Raw genomic sequence first — 23,238 nt, forward strand, 5'->3', positions numbered from 1 at the left:
CTCAGTTACCAATCAAACATGTGCTGAGTGTCTACCAAGGGCCTGGCATTCTGAAGAGGAACTCTAGGGAGACTATAAAATGGAATATTAAATTAATAGTTGTCACTACTTGATAAACGAGCTCACTAAGAAAGGGAATACAGGATAAAGCCTTGAGAGCATATTTTAGAAAAAGAGAAAGCACAGTCCTAAGAGGGGGCAAATGGGAAATAACTGTAGAAGAACTGTAAAGGTGCAGAATGATGAAAGCCAATCCAGAAAAAGATGCAAAGCCAAACTGTTTCTCGTGATGAGAGCTCCACACAGCGATAGTTCTCGGCTCCTTTCCCAAAGTCCTACAACATAAAGTCAAGATAACTGACTCTGCATGGGTAACACTGATTCAACAATGAGGCTCTATAGAACAAATACTGAAAAGCAGCTTATGTGTTTATCAACACATTTACACATGGTAGGTACCATTAGCAAATTCTTGAGCTCTCATTCAAACTCAATATTCTTTAATTTTGTATGAATGGCATAATTGTGTTTCTTATGGATACATTTTTTAGTATACCCTGGTCATTACTGGCAATGAACTCAAGAGGCGCACTGTTGGTTAAAAATACATTTCTAGCATATGCTATGGCTCAGATGAGTAAACTCCTAAGAACAGTTTCCACATTTGTTCTGATGACATAAAGTTAGAAAACAAAAACCAAAACAAAAAGCCACATACTTAGGTGAGACTTCCGAGAACAGGCCAGTTTCGGTGATTGGTTGGGATTAAGGAGAATCTATAAAATTGATTCTATAGTTAAACTGTCATCAGGTCTTCTAAAATAAAACGTGAAAACAAAAGTACCATATGTGACACTATCAAAATCTAACAAACCCCTTATTTAAAGCTTATATTTTTTTGGGAAAAAAATTTGTTCAGTTAGCCCAAATGCATGGACTAATCTCAAGTTTCTCTCCAGTGGGGTTATACACTAATTAAACCACATTTTTTTAAGATTTATTTATTTTTATTACAAAATCAGATATACAGAGAGGAGGAGAGACAGAGAGGGAGATCTTCTGTCCGATGTTTCACTCCCCAAGTGAGCACAACGGCCGGTGCTGCACCGATCCAAAGCCGGGAACCAGGAACTTCTTCCGGGTCTCCCACACGGGTGCAGGGTCCCAAAGCTTTGAGCCATCCTCGACTGCCCTCCCAGGCCACAAGCAGGGAGCTGGATGGGAAGTGGAGCTGCCGGGATTAGAACCGGCGCCCATATGGGATCCTGGGGCTTTCAAGGCGAGGACTTTAGCTGCTAGGCCACGCCGCCTCTGGGCCCAATTAAACCACTTTTGATGACTAATTTTATTCTACTCCCATGTTTACTGGAAGAACAATATAATTTGGTATACTAATCTTTATAGCCTTTTAAAATTAGATAATGCCGGGGAAATGATGCAATTTTGGATGTGTGTGTGTATAAAATGAATTGTATATCTCGTATGCACGACTGAGTTACAGTTTATTACAGCTGAATTACAGTTTATACTTAAAGAAACCAATTTTACATTGGTTAAATTTGCTGACAAACATCTGAAAGAACAACGGACAAGAGGAGGTATATGATTACCCAAGTAGGCAAAAACCACAATTCTCAAGATGTTTAATTCTTTTAAAAACCTAAACCAGTAGGAAAAGATACAACTAAACTTAAGGCTGACAAATGCAATCAATAAGACACAGTTCAGCTTTTTCTTTTTTTAAATCAGATGTATTTTTTATTCAAAAGGCAGAGTTACAGAGAGAGGAGAGGGAGACATGGAAGACAGGGCTTATCTGTTGGCTGTTTTACTTCCTAACTGGGTGCAATAGCCAGGGCAAGCTGAACCAGGAGCCTACAGCTTCTTTTGGGTCTCCAGGTAGTGTGGAGGTCTAAGTACTGGGGACATCTTCCCCTGGATTCCCAGGTGCATTAGCAGGGAGCTGCATTGGAAGTGGAGCAGTTGGGACATGAACAGATATCATAATGGGATCCCAGGATGCAGGCAGAGACTTAACTTGCTTTATCACAATGCTAGCTCTTCAGCTACTCTATTAAATCTGCAGAAGCAATAGTCTGAACTGGTAGGTTTCGAAAAGAACCTGAAGGTTGGTGGAATATTTCCAGGGGAAAGAGACAATTTAATATAGCTTCAGAGTCTAACCTTAGATGACGAATACAAGGAAATATTAGGAAGGCTCTAAGGCTGTAACTTAAATCTAGAAAGGTGGGAAATAAGGAGAAGACAAATGTCCTTGGGCTCTGGTGAAAGCCATTTAATTGTACAGAGGCTTTTTACTGCAATGATGTCATGAAATTCCCAGAAGATACATTTTAGAGAAGACAACGGGAAAGAAAAAAGAGGTGAGAGAAAACTAATTGGCCCAATGATTTATTCTTATGAGAAAATAAAATTGCATACTTTGTGCTCATAAGTACATATCAGTACTTTACATTTATGGAAGAGAAAATAAACAGCCCTTTTGGTGTAACAATACATTAAAAAATAATACAAGGCACTGTACTATAAAGAACACTAAGGAGAACAAGGCGTATTACATTAATGTAAATTCTCATGAAACTTGCAATCTATACCTGAGCTTCTTTCTCTATTTGCAAAAGTTAAGGCAGCAAGTGGTTTTGACATTGAGAAAGGTTTGAATAAAGGAGACTGATATGCTTTAGATGAAAAATAGTAAATAGTCATAAAAATTCCCAATAAATATAAGCAGAGAGCTTTTTAAAGCTTCTCAGGTACATTATTACTACTTTCAATTACTGGAAAGGCAGAGTGAGGATGGGAGAGACAGAGAGATCTCTCACCCACTGATAAACTTCCCAAATGTCTGCAACAGCCCTGTCTCGGCTAGGCAAGGCTGAGTGTCAGGAACATCTGTAGGGTATTCCAGTGTGACGGGAGCCCGAGCACTCGAGCCATAAACTCAGCACACATCAGCAGGACACCGAATGAAAAGCAGGGCAGCTACAACTCCACCTGGCACTCCTATAGGGGATGTGGATGTCACAAGCTTTGGCTTAACCAGCTACAATGATCCCTCTCCTGTTTCTACGTATTTTATGTCTACTCTAGTCAATTAACTCATGGTAATTTAATAGTGATTCTGAGCTGATTACGTATACAAATTACTCCTAAGGCTGTGAGATACAACAGTGACACACAGCTCTTGTTCTAATTGCGGCAAATGAGTTACCCATAAACGGGATTACACTGCATTTTTGTACTGCTTTAGGTTAGAGGGTCCCTCTTCCACATGCATGGTCTTCTTTCATCATTATAACAGCCCTGAAAAAAGTTCTCAGCATCCAACTTTCTCTAGTGAGAAAGTCGGCAATTGAACATCACAGGCTTACTGAGCACAAGAGCTAAGATTATCTTCCAGGTGCTCAGATCCCAAGTTCAGGCCTTCCCATCTTACCCCAGATACATGCAAGATCTTGCTGGACTAAAATACAAGAAAAACTTTCCTGACAAGATAAAAATGGGCATGAGCAAAGGCATTTACGTAGAAATCATTTGGTAACACGATACTTAAAACTGCTCTGCAAATTGCTTTATTTCTAGTACAGAAAGATAAACTGCTACAAAAAAATTATATATATTCTTCAAAACTATTATTTTAGGACAAGCATGAAATATGCACTATTTGGCCACACGACTAAGTGTGGATTAGAGCCCTCCAATGTCATTAAAACATCTAGCTGAGGTATGTATGTAGCAAGAACAAAAAGGAACACAGGAAAGATACACAAGTTCATACATCTGTGGATAATAAAAACACAATTATTTATTCCCCTTGTACACAACAGTTATATCTGTCTTTTGGGCCCAAATTAAAGGAATACAAAGTAGCTTTTTAAACTTTCATGCAGGACTGCGAACATTAGTCCTCAGTTTAAGTCAAATGACCAAAATTGAGAGAAACCCTGCTTTGATATGGGCACAGGTTTACAAATGGCATGAAATACGATTATGCTGGAGAGCCAAGATTCTTGGGGAGGATGACCTCCCTACCAATTAAGAATCAGAAAGGCAGGCGAGATTCATAAAGTGAGGACGCACCCAGGAACATATAGCAATGGAAATAATAGGGCAATAAGCTACCCAAACAGGGTAATTATTAAGCTGGATATCTGCGCTTTAAACTTAGAAATTTAATTAATATATTAAGCCAATGAGGTAAAAATATCTACTATAAACACACTATGTAGCGCATTTGCATTCTTCAGAACAAGATGGACTGAGTTGGAACCTTTATCAAACACTCTTCAGGGCCCAGTGGTGTGGCCTAGCGGCTAAAGTCCTTGCCTTGAACGCCCCAGGATCCCATATGGGCGCCGGTTCTAATCCCAGCAGCTCCACTTCCCATCCAGCTCCCTGCTTGTGGCCTGGGAAAGCAGTTGAGGACGGCCCAAGGCTTTGGGACCCTGCACCCGCGTGGGAGACCAGGAAGAGGTTCCTGGTTCCCGGCTTTGGATCGGCGCGCACCGGCCTTTGCGGCTCACTTGGGGAGTGAAACATCGGATGGAAGATCTTCCTCTCTGTCTCTCCTCCTCTCTGTATATCTGGCTTTCCAATAATAATTAAAAAAAAAAAGTAAAAAGAAAAACCAACCAACCAAACAAACAAACAAAAAACGCTCTTCAGAGAGCCTGGAGAATCTGCAGTTCCTTTTCACTTTGGTAAGTTATCTTTGCTTACAATAGGGTGGATCAGATAGCCAACAGGATAACATAAAGAGAGAAGGTGAAAAAGACGTTGGTCATTTCTCCTCCCTTGGAGCTGGGAAACAAGGGCAGGAGCAGGGGCAATGGTGAAGTGAGCATCAGGACAGGACAGCGGGTTACTGGAGAGGAGCTGGAATGCACTACACTGCTCCTCAGCCAACGCCAAGACAGTCTCCAGAGAACACCACCAGCCAGGCTTGCCGTGCACGCTGTGTTAGATGTCGGCCACAGCAAGGAACCACTGCGAATTGTATTCCCTTTATATGAATTATCCAGACACAAATGAGGAACAGGTAACATCTCAGTCCTTTTCCCATCAGTAGAGTGGGAATTACTTAATAACTTAGTCTTACCTTATCCTAGGGGACAGCTTACAGCTTGTGAAAGGAGATGACTGACGGACTAGCATGTCCCTACATCTATAATATATGGGATGATCAGCTTCAGTCTAACCAGGCTGCTAGTACAATCTGAGTTTTGTTAGATGAGGTCATTACTTTCTCCCTGGTGGCTCACAGACAACATAAGAGTGATTTAAGCTCCAATGATCCTATCAAAATTGTATAAGCTCTTGACCGAAGCTTAGTGAAGGGAATTAGTAGAATATAGTCTGGCAAGTGTGGAGAATGTCCTGCCCACTGGCTTATGTGACCTGCAAAATCATACGGTCTGACTGCCAAGACAACCGCAGGCAAGACCTGAAATTCAGGAAGTCTACAGCAGGTTAATTTTTAAGCTGATTATTTTATATGGCCCACAACTTATGTTAATAGATATCAAAATGCCTTTTGCATAAAAGAAAGGGTCCCTATTTCCCCAATATGGAGATAGTTCATGTTAAGTATTAAAAATTAGTTTCCAAATGATGCATGATTTTAATTATAACTGAAGAGTAAATGACTTACATATAAAATATACAAAAGTACTTCATAAATAAATATCATGAAAAATGGAAAGATGAGTTTTTTGTGGCGCAAAAAAATTCAGAAATCCATGTAGAGTTTTCATATTCCACGAACTTCCAAAGTTTTGCTTTGTTTTTAAATCTGAAAGTGGAAGTTACACAGAGAAAGGAAGAAAGGGAGAGTCTGATCAATTCAATCTGGTTCATCCCCCAACTGACCCTGTACAAGGGCAAGTGTTGGCCAGGCTGAAGCTAGCAGCAGCGTAGAACTCGAGCCGACTCTCAGAGAAAGCACACCCGTGTACTTGGGCCACCTTTTGCTGTATAGCAGGCAAGTGGATAGGAAGTGGAGCACCTGGGACATGAATTGGTACTCTTATGAAACTTTGGCATGTCAAATGACAGCTCAACGTGCTGTGCCACAATGCTGGCTCCTTCCACAAATTTCTCAAAGACCTCTTAGAGTGTAGTTTGCAGCAAATAGTTACCATGCCAGCTCTTCTGTAGAAATACTTGTTCAGTGAAAGTGAGAATACATGCAAAGGAAAATTTTCAAAGGGAATTTCTAACACTTTTAAAATTGAATCATCTCTGGATAGGAAATTGTGTCTTCTCAAAAAGATTTTAGTACCAATAATACATTTATGAAATGTGATAACTTTCATTATTTTATTTCCTGTCTGTCCTAGTCAAAACTATGTTGGTTTGTTTTCCTTAAGGGTATTCCCACTCAGATCTGCTATTTTCCTGAAGTAGGAGTACTAGTTTCTGAGGAATGGACAAGAAACTATGAAGATATTCTCACTGTGAATAGAATAGAAGGCAAACTCTGGAGATGAAGGCACACAAGCACATGAGTCAATAGCCCTGAGTAAGGAGTGAGTCAATAGCCCTGAGTAAGCCTTGGTTATTTCTAGACAAGTCCGTTCTGCCAAATGGCTGCAAGATACAGCAAGAAAACACTCCTTTTGCTCTTATAGATGCTGATGAGAGTCTCTGTGTTGGGCAGGATACCTTGGGATTTCCATGGTGGGCTTTTAGCTAGTCAGCTGAACTCTATGAACTATATACATCATTTCTTCAACCAAGTTATTTGAATATTTTGAAGATTGCTGATAGACATAAGCCTTAATTTTCACGGCTTCTGGCTCTGTTGGTTTATAACATCTACTTCAGGTAGAACTGAAATATATTATGTCCATAATTATGAACAGAACACCTATTACACAGCTATTATTGTACAAGATAACATGGAGAGATCAAAGTTATGAAAGGAATCATGATTTGCTAAAAGACAGTTAAGCTTAATGGGGAAGGCAAAACAAAGCTTTATATATGAGATTAAAATTCAGACAGATTAAGTTGCTGGCTAGAGCTTGATCTACTTACTGCATATATTTAATGTGGTAATAAAGGGAGTAGTAAGAGAAATATTCTAGACTTTAACTTTAGCATGCTTACCCCATAAGATGCTGCATTATGAAGAGGGATTAAACCACCCTTATCTTGGGCATTAACATCTGCTCCATGTTCTAGAAGATATTCAGCTACTTCCAGGTTATTGTAGCCTGCTATTAGAGTGAAAAAGATAAACATGTCAGATTAGAGGGAGAAAACACACACACACACGTGACAAATAATAGGAATCAAAACAGCTGAGCACTTTTTGCTTCAAAATCTAACACTATGCTCAGATAACTGAGAGCCTTCATAATAAGAAATTATATGAAATTAGGTCAATCAAAAGCATGTTACTATGTGGTCCCCTATGTTATCCTCAGCATTGTTTTTTGGTTGTTGCTCTTTGCTTGTTTGTTTTTAATATTTTCATGAATTGCTTTAGCTCTAAGAAAGGACAATGATACTTGAAGGCCCCAGTGACACTTACCTGCCAGGTGCAAGGGAGTAGAATTTCTGCCCTGGGTGTCTCTGCAGTTGATGTTCTCTGGCGTGCAGAGCTTCTGCACTCTGGCCAGGCAGCCCTTCTTGGCAGCATCCAGTAGGGCAGCATCCCCTCTTAGCAAGTCCTGAATATCCGTGTCTCCTTCTTTTACCAAATCTAAGGGTGTGTTTCCATCTCTGTTCTTTTTAGTTGGATCTGCTCCGTGCTACAGAGAAGAAAAACCAAATGGAGTTTGCATCTCAGATAATGTCTTTCTGCTGGCAGATGAGTAGTTAGGTATAAGTGTGTGTGTGTGTGTGTGTGTGTGTGTGTGTGTGTGTGTGTGTGTATTTACTTTATTTAACTTACTCTAGCTCTACTCATTTGAGGAGCCTAACATTTACATAAGCATTTGTGGCGGGGGGGGGAGGAGGTAATTTCTTCTAAATTTCACAGATTCTCCCTACTTGCCAATACATTCCATCAGGCCTCTATTATTTCATCAGAACTTGAGTAGTCATGGTGATAATGAAATGGGGGAGGGATGTGGACACCTTCACCCTTCACATAATATATTCTTTCTCAGACTCAAGTTGTCCTTGGAAAGCTTTCGTCCTTTCAAGAAGGGTCAGGATGCTAATTTTGACCAGGTTTAAATTACAAAAGGATATGGAGTGGCTATCGTAAAAAGGAGAAGAAAAAGGTGTGGTAATATTTTTTATGCTTTCATTTTAAGTCTTAGTATTTATCACAAAACTAGGTATAATGAATTAAAAGTTAGCTTGATTTAAAAAAACATGTAAATAAGATAGATACAAGTCAAGAATTTTTATTATGGACCTCATAAAGACTGCTTTTGACCCACTCTGAAAATTAGGAGTAAAGCAGGGTAGACAAGATTCAAAATCATCTAGAAGCTATTTATCAGCAACCAGTGACAATAAACATGAGATCAAATTGTTTTTGTAAAACTGTTAAGGATATGTGTTTGAGCCCAGAAAAAGGTGCAGAATTTTACTTACAGCTGGCCAAAAAAAATTTTTTTTCTCTAGCTCAAGAAGAAAACAAAGGGTAAAAACCAGAGCGTGAGGTCATTTTTTTATATTCCTAACTTTCAAGAATAAAAAAAAAGGCAAAAAACAAAATCTTTGTTTCTCTCACATGACTCTAAGCTTCTACACTCTTACATATATCTCAAAAACCTGTATGGACAACTTCATTTAGAAACTACCTTATACTCTAGTAAGAACCTGGAAATAACATAATTTCTTAAGATAAATGTTTAAATAATATTTCATGATGAGAAATGAATTAATAATAAAATAGCCATTAAGAAGAAAAAAATCAACGTGACTGAAAAACTTCTTGTTCCCCGATTTCTTCCGATTTTAATGAGGTATTGAGATAAGCCATGCAAATGGGTCCAGCTCCCGTTCCAAAAAATAATCAGTTCAGAAAGGCATTCAGGTACGCCTAAAGCTATGTATAAGGCTCACAATATCATACTTAACCATGCCTCCAAAACAGAATGTTCAAGTCTCTATAATATTTACTTACAAGTTACTCCAGCTCAATTTTAAGTAATAACCGAAAAGCACACAGAATTAGATGATATTGTATAATTTTATGTAAACTACATACTTTTAAAAGGAGCTTGCAGATTTCATATTTTCCTTTAGCTGCTGCTTCATGAAGAGGGGTAAATTTCCATAGGTCCGCCACATTCACAGAAGCCCCATGCCTTACTAAAAGCTCAGCTACCTCATAGTGTCCATATGAACAGGCATTATGAAGAGGCACCAAGCCACTAAACAAAAGAAAATTAAAGTCACAAAACAAATATCAGAGTAAACTTTTTTTTTCTGTAATAAAAATAATAAATGTTTCTATGGTACTGACTATATTAAACACCCATTCAAAAAGAAGTAATTCCCATCTGGTCTTTCAGCCATAGCCATCTACTTGTAAATAACTACAAATTCAGATTTCCACCTTGGTAAGTAGAGTAACTTCAGGAGAAGTAGTCAACTAGTCAGCAATCGGATTTTATTTCCTCCCAGATTTTCTTCCAGCTGTATTTTTAGTAACAAAAATTTAAACTGATACAATATACAATGCAATTTATAGGCCAGACCTGCCGTTAAAAGAAAAAAAAAATTTTTTTTTTTTTTTTTTTTTGGTATTAGAAAGGGAAATTTACAGAGAAGGAAAGAAAGATCTTTCATCCACTGGTTCACTCCCCAAGTGGCCCCAACAGCCAGAACTGAGCTGATCCGAAGCCAGGAGCCAGGAGCCAGGAGCCAGGAGCCAGGAGCTTCTTCTGGTCTCCCACAGGAGTGCAGGGGCTCAAGGCTTTGGACCACCCTCAACTGCTTTCCAAAGCCACAGGCAGGGAGCTAAACGGGAAGTGGGACAGCTGGGACACAATCCAGGGCCCGTATGGGATACTAGTGGATGCAACGTGGGGACCTTAGCCACTAGGCTACTGTGCTGGGCCCTAGATCTACCTCTTCTTTTAATCTGGTAGTTTCTGTGCACCAGGTAAATCGAGGTGCCAAGCAATGAAAAATGGTGATCCAAGTGAGTCAAATGTACTCAGAAAGGAAAACAATGATGGCAATTACAAATTCTTCTCAGAAAAGAAAATCTCATTGATGCCACTTGTATTAGCAAGCTATAAAGAGTGTAAATTCTGATTAGAAGGCAAACTGGCATTCTAAAAACACAGACACTTCTATCAAAAAGGTAAGTTCAAGCTACATTTAAGACATGGTAAAAACAGGTGTCAAGTGTCCTTTTGTTTGACGGTTTTTGCATTCTTTGTAAAAAATGCTTTCCATGAAATGTAATAAATTGAAAATAAGTGACAGAAACAAATATTTTTTGCTCTCCAATGCACTACAAATCTGAACAAATTAGTGATATGACTAGTGAATATTCATGTCTGATTTATCACTAAAAAAATGAGCACATACATAATCTATAACTGAAGTTTAAAGTGTGCAGTTTAATTCACTCTGCTATGCAGTTACACAGAAAGGTGCTGGCTGGTTTTAAGATGATATAAAATTGGGGCCTGGCGCGATAGCTTAGCGGTTAAAATCTTCGCCTAGAATGTGCTGGGACCCCATGTGAGTGCCAGTTCTAATCCCAGTGGCCCTGCTTCCCATCCAGCTCCCTGCCTGTGGTCTGTGAAAGCAATTGAGGACAGCTCAATGCTTAGGGACCCTGCACCTGTGTAGGAACCCGGAAGAGCTCCTGGCTCCTGGCTTCGGATTGGCTCAGCTCCAGCCATTGCGGCTGCTTGGGGAGAGAACCATGGGACAGAAGATCTTCCTCTCTGTCTCTCCTACTCTCTGTATATCTGCCTTTCTAATAAAAATAAATAAGTCTTAAAAAAAAGATATAAAATAAACTCAGAATATGGAAATCACTTAGCTAAAACCCCTTTTTACATTTCTAACTAGCTTCCATGGCAGCTTTATCTAAATAAATTCAAATAATTTAGACAACTAATATAAAAATACAGAATACTGGAATTAACAAAAATAAAATTATATTTCAGTGATACTGCTTAGCTTTGGAATGGGTGGCTTCTTTTTGGAGGATATCATATAGATTTAGTAGCAAAAAAAAAAAAAAGATAAAACAAACCTCAAAGGGATAAGCACTGAATTACAAACTAAATAAAACATTCTAAATATTAAAATAAAATACTACAAATAGGCATTAACAAGATTATATGAATGATGAACCATGGGGTAATAAATGATAAAGCACTTGGTGAAAAGAGAAACCACAAAGCCGACTATAGGACTACAGGGAATGGTATCACTGTTTTGTGCTAAACACTGCCACCACTGGGACTGGGTGTGAGGCACAGCAAGCTAAGCTGCTGCCTGCAATACTAGCATTCCATACGGCAGCACAGGTTAGAGCCCTGGCTGCTCTACTTTCAAATCCCTAATGTATCTGGAAGACGGGGAAAATGGCTCAAGGGTTGGCCCCGGCGAACCATTTGGGAAACCTGGATAGAACTCCAGGCTCTTGGCTCCCACTTATCCCAGACCCAGCCATTGTGGCCATTTTGGCAACAAACCAATTGGATGGAATATCTCTCTTTCTGTCTCTCCCTCTCTCTGTAACTCTTTCAAATATATAAAATCATTTTTGAAAAAATTAAAACCATCACCATCACCAGCATCCCAGTATTGCACATTCATTTATTACTTACTCATTTATTACATACTCATTTATGCTACTGAAATATCTGCATTAGTTACAAATTTAAATTTAATGTATATTTCCAGTAGGTGGGCTGACAGGAAATTTCCACTTTCCATACTGTACATGTTTATAATATTTTAATTAGTTTGAAACAAACAAAAAAAGACTCAAAGGCATTAGAAAAGCAAGTTTTTGCAAGACATGGAGAGCTGAAGCATGGCACGTACGTACCCTTTGTCCTTGGCATGGACATCTGCACCATGGTGTAGCAGGTATTCCACGACGGACACGCGGTTATAGCCTGCTGCAAAGTGTAACGGCGTGGAGTGCCGGCCCTCTAGGTCTCGGCAATTCACATTTTGAGGGCTGCAAAGTTGCTTTTTTCGTTACACAAAAACAAAAAAATTAACATTCAGATGTTTTACTCTTAAATTATATATCTTACAATTTTCTGATGATTCTTTCCAACAATCAGATAATACCAATAATGTTTAAAATTTAGCACTGTGGTTGGATTTACAGTGATCACAAGCATTGTGTATCAAGTAATTTAATCTTTCCCAACACTTCCTGCCTAAAATCATGGTCAAACAGAAAAACCCACCCCCGACCAAGAAAGGCACATGATGCCTTGTGTTTTCAGCTTTCTAAGTCTTTTCTCCTGGGGCTTCTACTCATGGCACATGTGTTTACATAGCATGCTTTTAGCCACACTTTGTTCTCATGAGATCAACTCAGGCTGACTAGAGAACAGTTCTGGCCTTTCCATGAATCAGACAAGCAAAAACGTTCTGGGAAAAAAGTTTTTCGGCTTGGATCATTTACTGGGTCCTTTGACCTATTGCAGCAACGCAGAGGACAATACAACACAGCCATACAGTGAACAGTGCTTTGTATCACTTTTAAAGTTTAACTCGCAAGTCAAGCTGATTTTAATTACACTCGAATTTATGGTCTTTACTTCCAGCTTCCTTGAGTTACTCTCCAAATCTATCACCTTTGACTCTTTGAGGCTACCATGTCTATCCAACCTAAATTATAAGCTCAACTCTGTTTACAAAACAGTAGGAAGTCAAATAAGGAATGCCAAGCTGTATCACTGCTGGTAACAGGTGAATTATAATAATACTTTCTAAACACCAATTTACAGTTTATGAAGAACATCATATTCTTCCAGCAGGAAACTTATCTATAAAGATGATCACTATTTCCTTTTGATAATTAAATAAGGTAATGACCAGGGAAGTTCAGTGATATGCATTTGAGCAGCAGGTAAGGGAAACAATATCAAAGACTTCAAGCTTATTTTGCTGATTCTTAATTTCTTGATCTTCTTGTTATATAATGTATCACTGCTCGCCTTCTTAAGTGCCCAAATTCAGGGCAATGGTAAGAAGAAACAAAATAAAAGGAAGAAAAGGAAAACAATAGAGGAGTGGCATTTTCCTGGCCACAAAGTAGGACGGCAGGACGTTTCTGAGCATTTGGCTGCTGAGTTATCAGTGTAGAAGCAGTAAGAATTTGATAGACCTCCATTCCATTTCTACAGATCCTCAGGAGGGATGCAAACATTTAAACATCTGTGTCCTTCCAAAACTCCTGGTGAAACTTCTTCTTCATTGTAACAATCAAGAAACAAGCTGCTAAGAGCTTTGAGGGCGCTTCTGTAGCTGGGATTGAGGTCCTTACGATAAAGGCTTCCCACAGCATTTGGCCCTTCCTGCTCCTTCGCTTCCTACCATGTACTCGCCTCCTCCATTTCAGCAGCGAGGTACCATCTGGGAAGGATCAGACCAGCCCCTCATCACACTGTACCTGCTGGCACGTGGAACATGAACTTGTCTGCCTCAAGAACTAGGAGAAATGTCTCTAATATTCATAAGTCACCTAGTCTGTGGTATACTACTACAGCACTGCAAATGGACTAGGGTAAAGAACGCTCATTATAGTAATAGTAAAAACAACGGCTTTTGAGATTGTAAAATTTGAACATGATGGGAAAGTCTGGGTCACAGGGAGAGCCAACAATCCCCAGGCAGGGCTGAGAGATCCCAAAGTGCCAATATTTTCAAATGAAATTAGTTTCCAGGCAATTCAGCTTTTCGACCACTGCGTTTCAACAAGAAGACTAAAAGTAGTCTTCCAAACATCATGTTAGGCTTAATAAGAAGTGGCACACCTTAGTCTGTGAAAAGCAATACAGCTGTCAGTACCAATTTTACATCACAACTTTCTCTAAAAGTGAAAGGCCATCCCTTCCTGCTAACGTTATACCTAAATGAATTATTACAGAGGGAGGTGTCTATGTGTTTAAAAAGTGTATCTTGTTTTAGAATAATAATATAACTTTATATTTGAAAAAAATTAAATCTATAGTCCTAGTTTCTATATCACAAATAAAGAGTGAAAACATTCCTGGCAAGCAGAGTTTCACAGAAAGGAAACTCCAGCTGCACAGAAGCGATTGCAGATGGCAGGACCACAGGATGCTTCCCAGAGCAAATTCCGGAATCTCTGGGGAAAGGTCAAGAACCACATCCAACACTACCCACAAGCACCTGGGCTTGAGCTAATTCACATTTATGATTGTGGCCAAAAATATTTAATACTTTAATTAATGTAAGTGAAAATAAAGGAGCCTTCCTGGCATCTGAAGAAAAATCACTGGAATCGTGTGTGTGCGCATACCTCTCTTTTTGATGGCTCAATGGCAATGAAGCACAGCATGGGAAGAGCTTCCGGGTAGTTAGATTCCTTCTGTCCTTGGGTCTACTCTGCCCAGTCTTTTCACTGCTCGGATTTGGGGAGTTTCACTTAGAAGCTTGCCAGTGGATTGGACTGCAAAGCCCAACAGCATGGCCTCAGGCAGTAAAAGCACTCGCTTACCTTCACAGTTTCCAAGTCTCCAGCTTTGGATGCTTCTAGAAGCCTGTAGTCAACATCAGATGTGCGTACAGGTGTACTTTCTGCATAAGAGAAGGTTTATTGTTACTTTTTAAGATACTGCAAAGTCATTAAGGAGGGAGGACTATTTGGTGAGTGCAAAGAGATTAAGGCATCAGGAATTTCTAAGCTCTAACATGAAGTTGTCCTTAATCTTTTTTTCCAATTGGAAGTTTTTCCTTCCTTTAATCTATATTTCCTCAAGCCAAATGTAAATATGTACCAATACACACAAATCCTTCATGCTCCTACTACTACTTCCTCAAATATTCTAATAAAAAAATTGAGTGAGGAAGTCTGAAAACTGAAGATCAAGAATATATTTATGATACCTTGATTTATAAAAGTGCTACAGCAAAGCTATGTCAGTTCTGTTATAGAAACCCATTGTTGATTTTTAATTTTTAGCTTCAATATAAAATTATTCCTGAAATCAGAATTATCTTAGAAAATATATTTGGTAACTAAAAACGGTCTGTATTTATAGACACTTGTTTAATTCACATTTCAGGGAAAGGCAACTTACAATGTGTAATTGGAAAGTATGAGACTGTTAAATAAAATACAAATGGGCAGTCAACTCTAGAGGCTGGGACCGGTGGTGTAGCAGAGTGGGTAACGCTGCCACCTGTGATACTGGCATCCCATATGGCACATGTTTGTGTCCTGACTGTTCCACTTCTGATCAAATTCCCTGCTAAATGTCTGGGAAAAGCAGCACAAGATGCCCAAAGTATGTGGGTCCCTGCCACCCATGGGGAAACTTACATGCTAAGGCTCTAGCTTTGGCCTGGCTCAGCCCTGGCTGCTGTGGCCAGCAGGGGAGGGAACGTACAGTGGATCTTGGTCTATTTCTCTCCCGTCACTCCTGCCCCTCTCTCTGGAACTCTGACTGTCAAACTGTAAAAAACAGAAATCTAGTAGCTAAAAATTGAGGTATTTTGATTAATCCAATATAAGCCAATGAAAATTCATTTTGTTTACTCCAAATATTATACATTGAAAGAAAGCAACTTATATCATTCAAAGTATGGCCATGGACATTAGGTGTTGCTTTTATAAGGAGTGCATACGCATATAATTTGAAAAGATTAAGCTCCATGAAACCTGGTCTTTGGAATGAGTTTCATTTTCTGTCACTTGAGAACTGGTTTCCTTTCCAGTGTGTTTCAGATTTAAGATTGCTCTATCCTATGATCAGAGATACCTTTTAAAGCTCGCTGTTCAAGTGAGAAAATCAAGCGATGCCACGAAGAGGTTTTACATTTCAGAAGAAACACTTCAGTTCTTATAGTTCAAAGTGCTTTGTTCAGGAGAGTAGCTTTCAGACAGGAAGTGATGAAAATTCTTCAACAGAAGACAAACTATTTGACTATCATCATCCTACTAATATTTACCACATAAAAAGCCAAGATTAAAGAGGAGAATGCTTCATAAAATGAACCACTTTGTAAAATTAACTATTCCTTAAAAAGACAAAGCTCCATTGCCTCTGTTAGTTTGTGCAATTTATTGAGGAGTCAGATCTTGCACATCTCTACATTATTTTCCATGTGGGAAACAGTCACAAAACGCTTGCTGAATTAACTTCCATACTAGTTTACTTTGGGGTTAATGTGAATGTTCAACTTTAGCTTTTTCTTTTGCTGCCTTTATTGCTTCATCTATGTGCAAACTGCATGAAAGTTCTTGCATTTACTGGTGAAAAAGTCCATGTGTATTATATCTCTATGATAGTGGCAGTTGATAAAGTTCACTGATTATTTATCTATCTGATACTTTTAATAACTTAAACAAAATAAAATGGTGATTATTACCTTAAAATTTTGGAAATAATATGGCAGAATTTTTGAATTCTAAGAACTTGTTGGAAGTTGGCATATACCTATCTTAACACACAAATGTGTATATTTTCTCATTAAACAAAACATTTTACGTAAATTTTAGAATGTTCTTGAAAAAGGAAAGGTTACTCCTGCTCAAAGTGTAGAAGGAACAAAAGCTAGTTAATGGTTAAATAACTGTATTGATTGTTGAGTATATATGTATACACACACACATTGACGCAAGGGATTTTGTAGTAAGGTAAATTTTATACTAACATTATGGGTATTTAAAAAGTGAAGTTAGGGTGGTACGTGGCCAGGAGGTTAAGCAGCTGCTTGGGATACCTACACCCCATAGCAATGTCTGGGATTCAGTGCCAGCCTCTCTTTCTTTCCAATCTGCCTTCCTGCTACTGCACCTGGCAGGTAGCACTTGGATTCCCAGTGCCTTGTGGTAGGCTCCTGGCTTTAGCCCGGCCTAGTCCTGACTGCTGCAGTCATTTGTGGAGTAAACCAGAACATGAGAGAGCTCTCTTGCTCACTAGTACTCTCTTCTTCTCTCCCTCTTGGTCACCCACCTGTTCAAATAAACAAATACACAAGTGTGCATTTTAAAAGCTGCAGTTAAAAAAGGAATACGGGTAAAGGAAGAGTAACTGCTATGCAAAATATTGTATTACTAAGATCCTTTTAAAGTATATTAGCTTTTGTAGAATATGAAATTAAAGACTTCACCTAGGGTAAAAAACATTGACAATAGATCTCTAATTTTTTTTGTACAATCCTACTTTGGCTTACCAGAAGAAGAAACAAACAAAACAAAAAAAACCATTTCAAAGGCTGGAAGGCAGTTTTTAACAAATTGGTTCTTTATTGGGTATTAGACTACTATCCTGGCAACAAATCTTAGTGGTTTATTTTGATTTGTTACTGTAACTGTGATTTTTAATGTTTAATTTGGCTGTCATAAGCCTCTAAGTCTTTACCTGCGTGTATGACTACATCAAAGTAATGCTTATTACATGCCAGGATACACAATCCAAAGAATTTGGGTCACAGTCTACCCTAAAAGTTTTGTCTAAAAGAATTGTGTGTGATGCTGGAAATACTTGTTATCTTTGCTAACATGGAAGCCACTGGCCACATGTGACTGCTGAGTGCCAGAAATGTGGTGTAAGGGATGAATGGATTTTCAGTTTATTTAATTAATATAAATGTAGTTCAGATGTAACTAGTGGTCTCCCAATCTAGAGAAAGTAAATTTTATGATGTTTTTCAAAGGCTGATTCATAAAATTCTACTCATCTTGTTATCTTTACTCCCACATTAATTTTGAAAACTATTTCTAGTAACTTAGCAATGAAAACTTAAGATACATACATATCTATTATAAATATTTATATAATTAAATGCATAAATATTTACTCATCTGAAAGGGAGTGTAACAGAAAGAGAGGGAGAGACAGAAATGTTTTCCATTCACTGGTGCACTCCCTACATGGCAGTGCCTCACCAGGCAGAAGCCAACAGTTAGGGATTCCATTCAGGTCTCTCATGTGGGTGGCAGGGTCCAAGCCCTGGGGCATCTGCTGCATTCATAGGTGCATTAGCAGGGAGCCGGATCAGAAGCGGAGCAACTGGGGCTCAAACTGGAGCCCACAGGGGATGTACTGTCTCAGGTGGTAGTTTAATTCCCTGTACCACAATGCCAGCATCTACATTTCTGTTAATATGACTGTCTAGCAACTATAGACTTTAAGCTTCGAAAGTCAATATCAAATTCAGTATAAATAAGTGTGTTTTAATGGGTCTTTAGACTCAGAACAAAATCCCGACAACTTATTATTTATAATTTATATCATCAACACATTTTTTCAGGAGACCACAGATATAACCTGAAATTGGATTAATAAATGAGTTATTCCTGAAAATTTCAAATACATGGTCCATAGTCTATAGAAACAGAATTTCCTGGTACCAGTTTAAATACCAGTATAAAAAGTTATACTCTTAATTGCTTCTCGGCCTTTTGGCTAAGATCAAATGTAAAAAGTTATACTCTCAGGGACAGTGTTTGTGCAGTGCCAGATCCCAATCTGGAATGCCTGAGCCAGAATCCTGGCTCTTCTCCCCATTCTAGCATCCTGCTGCCACATTCCTGGAGGCAGACACTCTGGGTGCTGCTTTTCCTGTTACGCTCTCCTGGAATCCCACCTCTGGCTGCAGTGGGCATTTGGAGGTGCGAACCAGCAGATGGGAGAATGAGCTCTCTCTTTCAAAGAATGAAATCAATTAAAATTTTAAGAAATCTATTTTCTATCAAACAAGAAACAATTCCCATAAGGAAACAATAATAAACCTTTCTGAAGGGCAAGACTAGACCATGCATCTCTATTATTTACATTATCTTTTCAGATCAATGATTAAAAATGTACTAGTATGTTTAAAGTTAAAATTATATATATATAATGTCTTATTTTACAATCGATTTTAAAGATTTGTTAAAATAACTGAAAACCTTTTTATGTATAATTCAGCATTTTTAAAAAAATATTTATTTTTATTGTAAAGTCAGATTTACAGAGAGTGAGATCTTCTATCCTCTAGTTCATGTCCCATGTGGCTGCAACGGCTGGAGGAGAGCCGATCTGAAGCCAGGAGCCAGGAGCTTCTTCCAGGTCTCCCACATGGGTGGGTGCAGGGTCCCAAGGCTTTGGGCCTTCCTCAACTGTTTTCCCAGGCCACAAGGATGGAGCTGGATGGAAAGCAGGGCTGCCGGGATTAGAATTGGAGCCCGTATAGGATCCCGGCATGTGCAAGATGAAGACTTTAGCCACCAGGCTATTGTACTGGACCCATATGATTCACTATTTTTAACTGTAGAACTAATACACCTCAGCAATACTGAGAAGACATTTAAAAGTATTTTTGTGGCTCTAACCTGCTTGATTTATTCAGTTCTTTCTCCCCCTCCAATTTGTTATGCACAGTAATATTAGAAATCTTGATGCAACAGTTGTACAATTGATTCATGGTTACTATTTGCAGAAACCAGCAACATTCTGCACGAAATGATGCTTAACAGAAAATTTTAAAAGTCAGAGTATTTCAACTGGAAACACAATTTGTAAAAAATTACTAGAATTTATGGAGAAAGACAGAAACACTTCTTAGTCACAGAGGGTAGCTACTTTAAGCAAACTTTCTGTTGCTCTATAAAACAGGAAGTAAAAGTCATGTTTTTAACAGTTTAAGCTGGTAATCCTATAACAGCAAATGTCATTCCTTTAGAGATATCATAGGTAGGTTTTGCCTATGAAGACATCAGCTAATGTTCACCATATAAGAATGAATTTTCATTAGGAAAATAAAGTCTACTGAGTAGTTTTCACAATACTACACGCCGCGATTTCTGAGGGCCTTGGAAGACTCCATGTTGCAATGCTGTAGTCACTTTCAACTGGGCTTCACTTCTTGAAAGCCCTTTGACAATGTATGGGGTCAATTTCTGTCTCACGGTGTGGTCACATCCAAATTATTACTTGATAATTATTGATCATTTTATTTCACTTACTGTTAGTTTCTGTCCACATTATTTTGCGTAATTTGGGGAAGACAATGGTGTTGTCAGATCACAGTACCCATGAATGTCATTTTGGGATAGTAATGTAGATATCACAACATATTTGTTATAAAAAGTGGGTACTGTATGATGCAGAGTAAGACTCACACAACTTAGGACTCTAAATCGGTAACTTTTCCATTTTGTTCTTCCAGGTTTTTCTGTCTGTAGCAGATGCAGTCCATAGACAAAACCAAAAAGATAGCAGAGAAGAGTTGATATTAAGCTTGTTTTGAATGTCATTAATCATTCTTCAGTGGGTAGACTGTGTTTAGGAATCAGGAAGCCAGAGTCTATTTGCATATTAACGTTTGATCTTCTTCAACAAACTAAACAGTCAAAATACCCAGCACTGAACTAGGCAAATACTGTAACACTGAGCAAGATTTTGTAATTACATTTAAATCAGGAAAAGACAAAATAATTTCACATCAGTACAATGAAGTTAAGAATCACAAAAGCAGGTTAGAACATTCTACATATAAGAACAATTAATTAAGCATCATTACCATATGAATAACTTATGATTTTTTGTCTTTGATTTTAGAGCCATTATTATTTTTACATGCTTATATGAGTCGTAAATTATCTCTGATCACAACACCTGTAAGTCAGGTTTTCAATCGTAAAATAAAAAAATGTGGTTTTTCTCAGGATATCTACATCTCACTCTACCAAAAAGAGAGATGGGAAAAGGTCAAATGCTAAACTGCAAGCAAGCACAGGTATGTGGGGGGGCGGGAACAGGCAAAGAAACGCTCTAAGGACCTACTTAAAGTACTTCAGTGGAAATGGGCTAGAAAACACAAGATATATTGTTTGGACTCACCACTCAGAATCTGCTGCACTGCTTCATTCCCCATTTGTGCTGCTGTAAAGCCTTGCAGGGAGATGATGGAGGGATCCGAGCCGTAGCTCAGCAGGAGGCGACAGGTCTGCAGGTGGCCTGCTAGGGCGGCTCTATGCAAAGCAGTCTGACCAAGGGTGTCCAGTGCATTCATCTGAAAAAAATCATCGAGTGGGAAAACAGAATTGAACATCTATTTTTGTTCCCGTCTGTACTTTTGCAAATAAATTCTTATGAGTGAAATCAACTATCAAAAGCTTTCAGGAAAATGCCATGGATATCCATTATGTAAATTGTGCTCAATGAATTTACAGAAACATTTTCTTCCTTTTAGACATCCTGCTCTGACCACCTGCCTGAAAATGACAGCCTCCTCCTACTTCTTCCGTCCCTGAATGATCATCTTTCTGCTTTCCAACCCTTGTCACTTTGCCGACAGCCACAACCTGTCTGTGAGGGCAGAGACTCTCATGATCACTCCTTGACAGCTAAGATATGCACCGAGTACCTTGAATAAATGGGTTTTATCAAGCTTATTCCCACAAAACATAAAAAGAATATGTACACCAGGGTTGTCAAAGCAGCTGATGACATTTCCTTCCTAATTTCAAGAATTTTCTAATTTTAGGTTGGATATCCCAAAACACTTGGGATCAGAAATATTTCAGATTTTAGGTTTTTGCCTCTTTGCATGAACAGAGAGATATCTTGCGGAACAGGATCCAACTCTAAACATGAAGTTTATTTATGTTTCACATACACACATGGCTTGAGGATAATTTTATACAATATTTTTAGTGTACCGGCCTTGTGACTGTGATCCATCAAATACGTTCAGATGTGAGATTTTTCACTGTGTTGTTAGTGTTTGAGTAGCTTTGGATCCTGAAGCATTTTGGATCTGAAACTTTTTAGCTAGGGTTGCTCACCTTGGAATAGAATACTCCAGTTGGATTATAAAGGCATTTAACCAAAAAATTACAAGGACTTAAATGCCCTAATTTTAAAGCCTTGAAGAATCATGCAGGAACAATAATTTTCTTAGTTTCAAGAATATGAAACTTAAGAGAATGTGAAACTTTGGGCTCATGTTCATGATTTAGTCAAGCGTAACTGATTCTAACCTAGGATGTGATAGGATGTCACTATGAACACAGTCCACTCCAGTCAGCTAACATCTGTGTTCATTTAACAGCTGCTTCTTTTGGACTTCTTCTGAATTTACAAATGATGAGAACTAATTCACATTCAAGTCCTCCCTCCTCTAAGAAGTCTTCCTTAATTACTTGAAGCCTTGATTACTACCCTTCTGAATAGCTGTCAGTTTAGCATCTCTTTGACAAACTTTATTTATTTATTTCTATTTTCATATCAAAGACAGACACAGAAGAGACAGTCTATCGGCTAGCTCTTTACCCCCATGCCATGAACCGCTGGGACTGAGCCAACCTAAGTAAGCAGCCTGGAAATCTACCTGGGTCTCCCATGGGGGTGACAGGGACCCAAGTACTTGATCTGCTTTCTAAGAGTGCACATTAGTAGGAAACTCGATTAGAAGTGGAGTAGCTGAGACTCAAAGCAGACACTCTGATATAGAACAGAAGCATTTTAAAGTGGTGAAACTTACTTATTATTTGAAAAACAGTGAAAAACACAGATCTTTCATTCACTGTTTCCCTTCCCAAATGGCTGCAACACCCAGAGCTGGGCCAGGTAGAAGCCAGGAATAGGGATCTCAGGACTCAAGTACCTGAGTTAATACTTGCTGCATCCGAAGGTGTGTATGAGTAGGGCACTAGAACAGGAAGGAGAACTTAGACTTGAATTCAGGAACTGCAATAACAGGAAATGGGTATTTCAAGAGTTGGCTGAACTGCTAAACCAAATATCTGCCCCTCCGCCTCCAAGCCCCTGCCAACTATATGTAATATTGGGAAAGTTTTTTATAGAGTACAACTAATGTTTAGTGAGACCATGGATTGTTTTATATACATTACTGTCAGGTTGTTAAACTGTTTCAGGTAAAGGTTCATCTAAATTCTTAATGGCTATTATTCACAAAACTCACCATGAACTATCAATATATTTAATTGTATCATAATGGTTTTCAGAAAAATGGCTGTTTATAACGTAACAACATTACAGTAAAGCCAATAAATAGCACTCGTCACTGGAAAAAAAATGGCTAAACTAAACTTGAATTTCTCTATTAATATTTCTT

The 23,238-nt window shown here is 38.6% G+C and overlaps 1 protein-coding gene and 1 long non-coding RNA gene across 2 annotated transcripts in view; one reads left to right on the forward strand and one right to left on the reverse strand.

The window, feature by feature from the left end:
* The window catches only part of TNKS (tankyrase), a 173,388-nt gene that overhangs the window by 26,387 nt on the left and 123,763 nt on the right, over positions 1 to 23,238 (reverse strand). Inside the window, exons 12-17 of the mRNA XM_058669847.1 lie at positions 21,000 to 21,171; positions 14,666 to 14,745; positions 12,011 to 12,156; positions 9,194 to 9,359; positions 7,559 to 7,778; positions 7,132 to 7,241 (exon numbers count right to left, since the gene is read on the reverse strand). Coding sequence (XP_058525830.1) covers positions 7,132 to 7,241; positions 7,559 to 7,778; positions 9,194 to 9,359; positions 12,011 to 12,156; positions 14,666 to 14,745; positions 21,000 to 21,171 — 894 coding nt within the window. The remainder of the gene's footprint in view (positions 1 to 7,131; positions 7,242 to 7,558; positions 7,779 to 9,193; positions 9,360 to 12,010; positions 12,157 to 14,665; positions 14,746 to 20,999; positions 21,172 to 23,238) is intronic.
* On the forward strand, positions 12,831 to 15,993 carry LOC131481370 (uncharacterized). Its single transcript, XR_009246257.1, has 3 exons — positions 12,831 to 12,891; positions 14,674 to 14,814; positions 15,886 to 15,993. It is a non-coding gene; the product is annotated as an uncharacterized LOC131481370 (long non-coding RNA).

The sequence above is a fragment of the Ochotona princeps genome, chromosome 11 (assembly GCF_030435755.1).
Source record: "Ochotona princeps isolate mOchPri1 chromosome 11, mOchPri1.hap1, whole genome shotgun sequence".
NCBI classification, from domain to species: Eukaryota; Metazoa; Chordata; class Mammalia; order Lagomorpha; family Ochotonidae; genus Ochotona; species Ochotona princeps.